This window comes from Thunnus albacares, chromosome 18 (assembly GCF_914725855.1).
Source record: "Thunnus albacares chromosome 18, fThuAlb1.1, whole genome shotgun sequence".
Classification (NCBI taxonomy): domain Eukaryota; kingdom Metazoa; phylum Chordata; class Actinopteri; order Scombriformes; family Scombridae; genus Thunnus; species Thunnus albacares.
The window spans coordinates 17,837,991-17,850,802 of record NC_058123.1 but is presented as its reverse complement, the minus strand read 5'-3'; the positions used below and the strand labels follow the sequence as shown (position 1 = coordinate 17,850,802).

General features: G+C 38.5%; 1 protein-coding gene across 1 annotated transcript in view; it reads right to left on the bottom strand.

The window, feature by feature from the left end:
- Positions 1-12,812, bottom strand: part of sardh (sarcosine dehydrogenase) — a 50,482-nt gene that overhangs the window by 20,981 nt on the left and 16,689 nt on the right. Inside the window, exons 11-12 of the mRNA XM_044333454.1 lie at positions 5,500-5,590; positions 5,101-5,242 (exon numbers count right to left, since the gene is read on the bottom strand). Of these exons, the coding sequence (XP_044189389.1) occupies positions 5,101-5,242; positions 5,500-5,590 (233 nt within the window). The remainder of the gene's footprint in view (positions 1-5,100; positions 5,243-5,499; positions 5,591-12,812) is intronic.

Here is a 12,812-nt window from a genome sequence, read left to right as displayed (position 1 = left end):
TTTCACATTACACACAATCAAATTCCATTGTTAATATAATAGGAATGATTAGTGTAGCTTTAAACCAAGACAGTATGTCACAAAGAGCAATAAATGAACTTACCTAAATATTAAAAATCAATCTAACCTTGGAGTAATTCATGAGAAGTGATGGTAAAATCCTGTTTTAGCATGATTTCATGAGGTGTTTCATGAGGTGTTGAAATAAGATGTTTCACTGCTCGCCATCCTACTTGTTACTGTAAAATTGACAGTCGCCCACAGTTGGTAGGTATGTTGTGCTATGCTCTCCTCCTAGCAGGCAGCTAGGAGGAGAGCTAGCTCTTGCCAAACTTCCCACACCAAGCTATATTTACCATCTGTGCTACCGAGGTGGAGAAAACGTGTGAGCAGCAGTGTCAGAGATGGCCTGTTTGTGCTCTGAAATAATCTCGTATTGCTTCCTAAAAGTAGACAGTCTCATTATTGTGCAGGGACTGCTTCTCTGGCTGACCAACCCCCTTAAGTACCTCTCAACCATAATACATGTTGTCATGATTAGGAGCAAGAGCCAGTATTGCGAATAAAAGCTCATTTAAAACACAATAATTAGACTTTTTGTTAGATGTTTTTTTTCTTCTCCACTCTGCTACCCCTACACTACGTCTACACTGCTCTCCAATAGTAGGGAGGCTAGTTGCTAGGTGATGGCCCTTGACGAGTGATTAGCAGGGTTGGACCGACCCAGTCTCACAGGGACTGTGCTCTCCTTCTAGCTACATCTGTCTACCTGAGAGCAGTTATTTGTGTCTCTTCAGTGCTCCATACTGTCTGGCTTATCTGGTGCCATAATTGTACTGGAACTCAACATTATGATGTTATCATGCACATTAAGGTCTTTTGTGCTGGCTGGAGAAAGTTGTGATGAAAGCAAGAATTGTTGAAGAAGTGTTTTAGATTTAATAATAATAATAATAATAATAACAATAATAATAATAATAATAATGGATTACATTCTTAAAGTGCTTCATCTTGATACCTGAAGCATTTCACAGTGAAGGGGGGAAACTCACCTCAACCACCACCAATGTTAGCGCCCACCTGGGTGATGCATGGCAGCAAGAGGGAGGGAATCATTGACCACGTTTACATGCACAAAATATTCTGTTTTTTGTCCTTATTCTGAAAAAGACAATATTCCTACTGAGCGATTTACATGGCTAATAAAAATGAATATTCCACTAATATTTTCATTTACATACAGCCGTGCATATCATACACGATAAACGCCCCCATGATGTATGTAGTTGGTTTGTTTACAACACACAGAGCTGAATGTAAACAGGCGAAATAATGTGTTGCAACCTGCAGTAAAAACTCCAATTGAGACACATATTCCGAATACGCTGTATACATGTCCAAAGAATGCTCCTAAAATCCGAAAAATATCAGCATGTCCCACATGTCTTAATCGAAAAATGCTACATTCGGAATAATGCCAAATTCGGAATAGCCAAACAGAATATGCTGTTGACATGACCCGTATCAAATTTGGAATACTGTCATATTTGGAATAATACTGGAATATTAGTGTTCATGAAAACATAGTGACTAAGCCAGTTACACTAGGGGATGATTAGGTGGCCAGATGGACTCATCCAAAGGACGGCATCTCCTACAGCACAGAATCCCTGTTACTGCACTGGGATGTTTGGGATTTTATTAGGACCAGAGGGAAGACTGCCCCCTACTGGCCCACCAACACCACTTCCAGCAGCAACTTGGATTTTCCCAGGAGGTCTTCCATCCAAGTAATAACCACACTCATGCCTGCTTAGCTTCAGTCATTCAGCATAAACAGGGTACATGCTGGTATGACTGCTGACGACATGACTGCCTAATGGCCTAAAAATAACACTGCATGCTGTAACATTTAACTATGGTGCCTTGTACAGAGTGTCCATCAGCGTAATGACAATGACTCACTTTAAACAAGCCAAACAATAATTAAATGTTTAAGGCTGAAGTTACAAATGACAACTGGCTTATCAACATTTCTGAGAGGAAAGTTGGCATTGGCCATGGCACAGAGTGATGCGTTGTGTCATTTGTCACCGGAAACACCAAACAAACCAAAAAAACTTCATAGAGATCATAATGATACTCCTAAGTGAGGAAAAAATGTGGAGTAAATACAAATGAGCTGCTGATTATGCACATTAAGTGTCTCAAAGTACTGAAAAAAGAGTACATTGTTTCTTTCATTTCAGATTGTATTGTTGATTTTCCTCTTTTATGACTGTCACTTGTTTTTTAGTAATAAAAATAAAGTACAAAAACCATTGACAAAAAAACTAATTCATTCAAGTCTTTAAGAGGCCCTTTAGGAAACTGGTTAATTATGCATGAAAGGTGTCAAGGAAACTAAATAAAATAAGCTCTAGGAAAGCAGTAGACATGAGTAACAAAACACATTGACGACATTGCTAATGCAATTTGTGTGACAGTAATCCATTTTGAAAGAATGCCTACATGCATGAACGGTGGTAGAAATTGCAGCAGTTAAAAGGTAAATGAAGTCTGGAACAGGAAAGCAAGGCTAAGTGGGTCATTAATGCATAAAATATGGCGGTGAGGCCCATTAAGAGTTTGTGTCGGGCTAAGGAGAGGCTGAAAGGCATCCGAGACTAGGCTACCGAAGCTAAGTGTATCATTTATTGTCACGTTGGCAGGGATTGCATTGATAAATGTAGCTGCCGGAGATAAGTTGCACTGCTAACTGCTGTCTGCCTAAACCTGAATCAGCTATTTGGCTCTAGATTTGACTGGAGAAGACAGGAGGAGGGGGGGGTTTCAAGAGGAAAGACAGTGGCAACCACAGGTAGAAAAAGAAGAAATGGACAGACATTATGTATGAACCGCAGGATGAAAAGAAGAGGAGATTGTGTTGGAGAGGATGTCAAAAAGAGAGAATACAGGATGAGAGAAAGACGAGTGAAGGTTGTGGGTAGAAACAAAACAGAATAAGGACTGGAATAAATGGTTGAAGGAGAGAAGAGAAAAAATCAAACAGGTAAAAGAGAAAAGGAGTGAGTCACACAGGTCTGAATCTCCAGTCATACAACCTCTAAAAATATGGAAAGTGATCAAAGATAACCGGTTAGGTGATATGCAAGAAGAGAAGCTCCTATGACTTAAAGACGTGAACTGCTTCCATCCATGTTAACAAACCCCTGCAATACAGAATGTTTTCCCTTCAGCTAAAAAGCCAAAAAGGTATCCGTCCATCTAAATCCTGAAAGATACAAAACGCTGCCCACGCTTTTTCACTGAAAGTAAAAGCCCTGCTTACCTAACTAAAAGAGCCTGAGTAAGTTGTGCGTAATGTTTATCAGAGGTAGGTGAAATATACAGTATATGAATATGGTCTCATAACATCTCAGAGAAAAAAGGTTTTATTATATTAGATCAAACTTTACTTGTTAAATATGATGCAGACAGACTATATACAGGGTTTATATGTATATCTAGGACAGGAATAAATAACAGGAACACCCTTCAATGTGACACAATAACTGTACAAAGGATTTTTGTTTTGTGTTGTTACTTTGTCCATCCATGTGTGCATGGAGAAAATATCTTGCTCTTCCTGATGCAAAGAAATTGATTCACACATTGTTGTTTTCTCATCTAGACTACTGTAATGCTCTTTTAACCGGATTACGCAAAAAAAAAAAAAGCTTATATAAAATGCAGCTGTCAGAGTCTAAACTCCCCCTCCACTCAAAAATGTTTTTTTTCTTCTTGTTCCTACAGTTGAATATTTCAGCTTCACTGTGCAGGATGATGTATGTTGACACTAGAAGACACACATTTATCTGCTGAAAGTGGAAAGTTTTTCTGTGCTCATTGAAAATCTGATTTTAAGGGGTGGGCCTATGAGTCGGATTTGTGACATCACAACTAGTTTTGAAGCCAATCTTGGTCCAATATTTAATTTAAGCAAGTGTGATGTGGAAACCTGAAGCCTCCTGTGCACAAACACTGAGAATTTTTAATGAATGAGAATGAGTAGATGCTATTTTAAGGATTTTAACATGGTAATTGTATTCTTTTTGTGAAAAAAAGAACATAGCGGACACATGTTATTGCTCCAAGCAGAGTATTTTTGTATGTCTTAATACCTGTCTGGAGGAGATCTTTAACAAAAACAAGTAAAAGAAGGCACATTACACCAATATTAGCATTTTTACATTGGTTTCTTGTATCTTATAGAATTGATATAAAATTCTATTACTGATTTAAAAGGTTATGAATGGTTTAGCATCTGCATATTCAATCGACTGTCTCTCCCTCTATACTCCTAACTGCTGCCTTGGGTCATCAAACTTTACAGCACTTAATGTTCAAACAGTTAAGACAAAGACATACAAAGAGGCAGCGTTTTCTTATTATGGGCCACAACTGTGGAACAACCTGCCCGTAAATATCCACCATGTAACATCTGTAAATTCCTTTAAAAACATTGTAGAACTAACATTTTGTTTTTAAGTAGTCTTTATCAATGGTGTTTATTGAATGCTACTGAAAGTTCAGTTATTCCTTTTAATCCTATTTGAAATTCGAAATTCCTTTTATACTGTCTGTTGTATTTAAATGCTTTGTTTGCCACCATCTAATTTATTTGTTTACATGTTTTAAATGTCTTTTATTTTTTACCAATTTGATGTAAAGCTCTTTGAGCTGCATTGTATGTATGAGGTTCTGTACAAATATAATACAACATAATAAAGTTATTATTATTTGTGCTTTTACAAATTTTCCAGTTTAGCAATATTTCCTTAAAAATATAAAATGTTGTACAATATTATAAAATGTTTCAAATTTCATTCTTGTTTTATTGAATTTTAAGTAAAAATTACATGTACAGAAGCAAAAAAAAAAAACAAGATCTCTTTGCCAATTAAACCTGTGGTGCCCTCGCATAAATGACTCAAACCATAGCTGAAAGCGGTCTGAGTAACTCACAGAGGAAACGCAGCTTGTTAGGGATGTTTCCTTGAACTGCTCAAGAAAAATCCCGTTTAACTGTCTACACTGGAGATCAAACAACTCATCTACCTGATGGAAAGGGTCCTTCCTCATGTTTCGGCTGGCCAGCGGCTCATCAAAGGGGAACACCACAGAGTAGTTTTTAGCGTACGACTCGTGGCTCCTCTCTCTGATCCAGCGTTGGTTGTCTGTCAGTGAGTTATGGAAGCGCCTGAGACGGGAGGGAGAGGAATTCAAAAGATTATCACTCATTAAAAGTCACAATCACTCAGACTCCATTAAAACTTCTTCGTCCTCTGGGTTCCGTTTGCTCTTTGATAAAATGTCAATCAGAAGCTCAAAACCATTTTCTGCTTTGTAGAGTGGATTCAACTTCCTGTGATATAACTGTGACTGATCATACATCTTTGTACATTTATATATATGTGTGTGTGTATATATGTACAGGATTTGTATGCACAGATGTACCTGATGTCGTATCCGTACATATCCTTTTCAGGGCGGCCATGTATGATCCAGTGAGCCAGCTCTCTACCGCAACCACCTCCCAGCATCATACCTGGCAAAAACACACATACAACACACACAGAAAGAGCAAAGATGACACAGTTCCTTACAGAAAACACATGAATTACTGTTGAAACAATTAGTCACTTAATCAAATAAATAGCTGACACAAAATGAATCAACAACTATTTTAATAATTGATTAATCCCTTAAGGCATTTATTAATCACAAATGCCAAACATTTGCTAGCTTCTTAAAGATGAGGATTGCTTATTAAATCTCTTTATGTATCATTTGAATATCTTTGTATTTTGGGCTAGGACTGCAACCAACAGTTATTTTCATTATCAATAAGTTATTAATCATATCAATATAAGATGAATCATTAAAATCGATAAAATGGCAGAAAATATAGAAAAATGTTCCCAGAGGCCAAAATTACAGCATTATTTTCGACTAAAGGTAATCTCCGACACTTTTTTTTTCACTATTTTCTGATATTAGATAGACTAAACAATCAATTGATTATAAATATTAATAATAACAGCCATATGAATTGATAAAGAAAATCAAGGTTGGTTGCAGAATACACAATTTTTATCCAATTTTCGCTGAATAATGGGTCCACTGCACAAACAATAGGTGGGAAATAAGAGAGAAAAATCTGAACAAAAAACAGGACCCCTCTCCCCTTCTCTCTGTGACTGTGGGTAATAGGACTAATTAATTTGGAGAAGAGCAGTTCAACAGAGCACTTTCGTCCTCTGCTACAGCCACTATATGTCATATGACCTACAGAGGATTGTTTTGACCTTTGTTCCATCATTTGACCCTTGCTCACAGCTGCCCCTGAGCAATCTGACCTCATTAGCTGTACCCAACGGCTGCAGCATTCTGCTTCTTTCATCCCAACAAACACACGAACACTAGCAATTCAATATTTTATCCATCCGGCCCCAAAACTGCTGGGTTAATGAGCTGCTCCCTTTTAGCAACCCCCTTCTTGTGTTTTGTTGCTGGTAATTTGCATACACCGTGTGTGTGTGTTGCGTGCGTGTATACACACACTCAACATCAATATGCAGCAGCACGACCAGGGTGTCCTTGCATCCCTCCTTCATCCCTCTATCTCCATCTCTCATCGCTTCACTCATCTGCAGGCTCTGTCACTCTGGGCCAAGCCTGGGTGGACGTTTGAATGGATGGATGGATGGATGGATGAGAGCAGGGGTAGGGAGATAGAGGGAGGGCAGCGGGAGGGGGATGATAGAGTTCTCCCAAGATGCTGTGGAGACAACCAGCAAGGCGAGGTGGCATTGATAAATGTCACCCGAGATAACTGCGCTGATGTGTGAGCTCGTATCTGCGTGTGAACCCTCATGCTCGTGCTTCCACTCATCTTGTCATCCCACCTCTCTGCGTTTGTGCTTCACCTCTCCTTCCCCACTATCGGTGTCTTGTTCTATTATTGTTCGTTTAGACTGTGAAAACATTTGTTCCTTTCTATATCATTATCTATACTCTTCTGCATTGCTCTGTGATTCTCTTCAGATATTTAATCTCTCTCTTCTGACATTTCTAGTGATGCTATTAGTGATTCAAAAGATGCTTTTAAAGAGAGAGAAAATATACATATGTATGTACACCCCCTGTATTTATCCTTCCCACCATCTAGCTGCCATAATAGCCAGTAAGTGGGTTGATTTGCAAGTCAAAAGACATCAAGGTTATAACAGTGATAGATTTAGTTGAAAAAGTTTTTTAGAAGTCTAGGTTACATTTAAAGGAGAAGTTCAACATTTTGCAAAATGTGCTTACCATTATAATGTCTGTACATGAAGTATAGAACTGTATATAGGGCCCTCAATATGGCTACCAACACCTGCAAGCTGAAGTTGTTTATTTTATCTGTACATAGTAGAAATGTAGACACAACTATTTGTGGTTTTAAACCAGCAGTGTGGAACTTTTACATATAAATGAACGTCTGTTACATTCAAGCCTTTGCTAAACAAGTTCACAAAATGCTGATTAAGCCTAACACCTTGCACTCCAGCTTTAAGGTGGAGACCAACTACAGCTGAGAGCAGGAGGGCCCAAAAATGCAAACTCTGTTGCATGTTTTTAGTCATCAGCGTGGAGGACTTTACGGAAAATTTCATCTGCACCAAATACAATAAAATAAAAGAACTGTAGGAGAAGCTGATTGATTTGCACATAAAACTACGTCAAATGACAGAGCTAAAAGGGACATCGAAACTTCAGGACACTTTTAACTCCACGGTTTTAATTGGATCAGCTGGCACGGGAGCACAAACCCCGGCACTCCTCGCATCAACTTTTCAGGTGAAGAGCCATGTGTGGAAACACTGGCCAAGGAACATTTTCCACCACTGACCACTCATTGGGCTCCTGCTCCATACCATGCCCAAGGGAACATCAGTGGAAACAAGTGGGTGACAGCGGCAGACGGGAAAGACAGAGGGAAATCCCCCGCCCCTTACCATCTCGTCCTCAGGCTAGAAAACCATTTTACCGTGCTGAGCCCAGATTCGTCCACTGACAGCCATCTCTCCGCTGCACCCAGCCCTCCACCATCACTTGCTTCCACCATGGTGATTGGTGATTCCATCATTAGGGGGCTCTCGCTCCCCTCACACAGAACCACTGCAGCGGTCCACTGTTTCCCCAGAACCCGTGTGTTGGACCTCAACACACAGCTTCCGGCCGTGCTTGGAAAACATGCTAATGCGAGTACTGTGGTGGTACGCATCGGCAGCAACAACACTTCTCAGCGTGAGTCCGAAACTTAATTTTAAAGGAACATTTTAAAACTTTTCTCACTACCCTTAAAGCAACTGAAAAAAACATTGCAATTTCAGGACCTCTACCGACTTACAAAAGGGGCATAGAAGAATTCAGTCGCCTGTTCTGCCTAAATTCATGGCTAAAAACCGCATTTGACAAATTTAAGGTCACTTTTATAGACAACTTTGATCTATTCTAAGGCCGCCCTGCGTTCTTTAAATGCACACAGGGGCTCTCAGGTGTTGCCCACAACATAGTGCAATGTATATCACCATGACTACCTACCTCATCCAGCCCTGTTTACTCTATGAAACCCAACTAAACTCGACAGAAAACTACCAACAGAACAGGGCCAAACATAGATAACTTGGTTATAGTTCCCATAAACAGAAACTCGTTTTCAACTTCAAAACGGACAGAAATCAAAATGTCTCTTTTTAATACAAGGGCATTAACAAACAAATCTTTTTGTATCAATGACCTAATCAATTATCACTATCTGGACTGTCTTTTGCTTACTGAAACCTGGCTGAGCACAGATGCACTTACCACACTGACTGAAGCCTGTCCATCCATTTACACTTTTTCCTATTCATCTAGAGTGGGAAAGAAGAGTGGAGAGACAGCTGCAATCTACATAGAGACACTGAAGGGTAGGGATGTAGACCTAGGCACATTTCATGCATTTTAATATAATGCTACTTTTTAAAATTCTCAGCCTTGCTTCCTTGCAGTGACACTATGTATATATATCTCAGAATTCTCAGTCCTACTATCTGTCATTCACACAAGCAATGATACCTGCATTTTAATAAGTGATTTCAACATACATGTTGATAATCTCACAGATACCAGAGCCAAAGAGTTTACTGCCTCACAAACATGGACACACCTTGGATTTAATTATATCATATAATCTTTACATCAATATATCCTCTGTCACTGATCTGACTCTGTCTGACCACCACTGTGTGTTTGACAGTTTTGATCATTCTCTGCCAAGTACAAAAAAATGTATCATCAAGAAATGCTGCATCACCTGTGAGGTAGCCACAACACTCACATCGCACATTGCAACCTACAAAAATAACATCTTACCATCATCTTGTGAAGACTTAGTTGATGATTTTAACCATGAAATGAAAACAGTGCTTGATGCACCTGCTCCAATTAAAACCAGGAAAATAATTACAAAAAAGGTTGTCTCATGGAAAAATAGTCAAACAATGGCACTTAAAAGCGACTGTAGAATTTTGAGCGCAGATGGTGAAAAACAAAATTAGTAATACATCTCAATATACTCACCAAAAAACTTAAAAATTACAACAAGGCAATTCAAACATCAGAGCAAGCATATTTCTCAAACCTCAACATCAACATTTACAGTCCCAGACTGCTTTTTAGTACAATAGATTCTCTGGTAAATCCCACAACTAACTACAGTATTAAGCTTCCATGTTCTTAATGTTTGAGTTTGCTGGCTACTTCAGGGAGAAAATAATCAGCATTAGATCTGGTATCTGCCAGCAGAAAAAGCACACTGCACTGTCACCTATGCTTTTACCTATGTCAAGCTGGAACATTTTGGTTGATGCTATAACTCTCAGGAAAATAGTAAGAGAACTGAAGCCCTCCACATGTTCCCTTGACCCAATTCCTACCTTTCTTTTTAAAACTATTTTTAATTCTGTATCTGAAGACATCCTTGCTAGTAAATCACTCCCTACAACTTGTGTGTCTTTCCCACTGATTTTAAAACTGCAAAATGAACCTGGATATTTTAACACCCAGCAATTTTAGACCAATTTCAAATCTCCCTTTTTTAAGCAAAATTTTTGAGAAACTAGTTTTTTCTTTTCAAACTCAACCAGTAAATTAGAAATGTTTCCATCAGGTTTTAGAACACATCACAGCACAAAGAGAGCCCTGATAAGAGTAGTGAATGATATCAAAACAAATCTTGACAGCAACAAGCCTTCAGTTCTGGTGCTACTTGACCTGAATGCTGTCTTTGATACTGTGGACCACCACAGTCTTTTAGATAGATTAAGTGAGCATGTTGACCTATATGGAACTGTTTTTAACTGGTTTACTTACTCTTATCTTTGCAGAATACATTTTTTGTATCTATAGATGACCACTCCTCCAAATGCTTTGAGGTTACCTGTGGGGTACCACAGGGATCAAATTTAGGACCATTACTTTTTAATTTTTACATGCTACCCCTATCAGGAGGCATGGCATCTCTCTCCACAGCTATGCTGATGACACTCAGCTCTACATGGCCACGTCTCCTGGTGACAATGGGCTGATTGACTCACTTTTTAACTGCATTTTAGATATAAAGGCCTAGATGTCACAGAATTTTTTACAGCTCAACCAGGATAAAACAGAAGTACTGATCATTGGTTCAAAGATTCAGAGAGAGAAAGTGGCCTCCAAACTAAACACACTAGAACTCAAATCTAAGCCAAGAAGCAAGCAATATAGGAGTGATTTTTGATTCCCATTTTAATTTCAAGGCTTATGTGTGAGGTGTCACAAAAACAGCATTTTATCATTTGAAGAACATCTCCAAAGTGAGGCCATTTCTCTCTCTGAGCAACACAAAGAGACTGATGCACGCTTTTATAACTAGTAGGCTAAACCATTGTAATGCTCTCCTTTCTGGTCAACCAATGAATACACCATACCACTGCTGACTAAGACCAGAAGGAGAGCACACGTTACACTTCTTTTAAAGTCTTTACACTGGTTACCTATTAGTTTTCATATTAATTTTTAAGTTCTTTTATTAGTTTATAAGGCACTACATGGCCTTGCACCAGACTACCACTCAGAAATGCTATTGGTTTATAAACCAAGAAGGCCCCTCAGATCCACTGGTTCTTCTCTTTTAGCTGTTCCACAAAGCAGAACAAAAACCTTCGGTGATGCTGCTTTCAGCCGTTATGCTCTGAGCTGCCGGAACAGCCTTCCAGAGGATCTGAGAGGAGCTGAAAATATAGATATTTTTAAATGTAAACTAAAAACCCATCTGTTTAGTCTGGCTTTTATAATTTTATGGTTTTATTATTTATACTTACTTTATTTATTATCATTATTTTATTCTATTTGTTTTATCAACATTTTATTATTTTACTATTATCTATGTATTTTGTAATTTTTCACAATTTTATTTTTTGTTATTTTTATTGCTTGTATTATCTTTTATTATTTATATTTTATTATCTTAACTACCCATCTTTTATTGATGTCTTATTCAATTAACCTTTTTTTTACTTTTTTAATTGCTTTGATGTGCATTAGTAACATCCTACATTTTGTCAATTGCTCGTAAAGCACTTTGAATTGCATTTCATTTGTTTGAAAGGTGCTATATAAATAAAGAATATTGGAAAGTGATTAAAACCCAGTTGGGTTTGTGCAAATGATATGAAAGGCAGCCAGAATCTACCTGTTGCCTATGATATGCTGTGTATTACTTTAATGCTCTGCGTTCTGCTGATATGTAGTATCCCATTCAGACCAACATGGTGACCTGACCATCTGGCAGATGAGACAAAGTTTAGGAAAGCAGCAGTGTGCGACTCTCCATCAGAGGTGGGGAATTAACAAGATGAACATCTGCCAAACAAACTCATCCTCAAAGCTTCTTCTCTTAGAAAACCAGAACAGTTTGAAAACACTTCAGATAAGCCACAAATCTCATCTCTGTGTAACTTTTTGTCCACACAGATGTTAACCTTCCCACCTCCATGAAAGTGCAACAGTGCAGTGCACAGCTGCTTCCTTAAGCTTTCCTAAGTTTTGAAATGGGAAGCATCCTGGATTGTGAGAGACAATCAACTTAATGTAAGCCTAACATATGACATTTTACTCTGAAATAAACTATTCTATTCTGACTTTTTTCTCAAAATATTATTTTTCTTAAAGTATTATTTTTTTGTTGAAAATTGTGACTTTTTTTGTATAAATCATGACTTAATTCTCTAAATCTTTCTAACAGAGGCCCGAATTTCAGGCTCTTGCCTTTCCCTTCCCTTTTCTATAAGGTTTTTGAACTACTTAGCTTTTCTTTAGAGTTACAGTCACCATCCACTCTTCCATTTATCTCTCTGTCCTCCATCAAAGCAGCAACAGGAAGTAGACAAGGGGATGAGGTTTGGCTGCTATTTTAGTCACTGACTCAAACCTGGCAATGAGCATTATACCCCGAACTCAATGTTTTTTCCAATCTTAATTGTGTACTGCCTTTAAGGACCAGTGTGTAGGATTTAGTGGCATCTAGCGGTTAGGTTGTAGATTGAAACCCTTCACCCTCATCCCTTCCTTTCAAGTGGCTGGGGGAACCTACAGTGGCCACGAAACTTGCAAAAAACGTGAAAGGCCCCCTCTAGAGCCAGTGTTTGGTTTGTCTGTTCTGGGCTACTGTAGAAACACAGAGGTGCAACATGGCGGGCTCC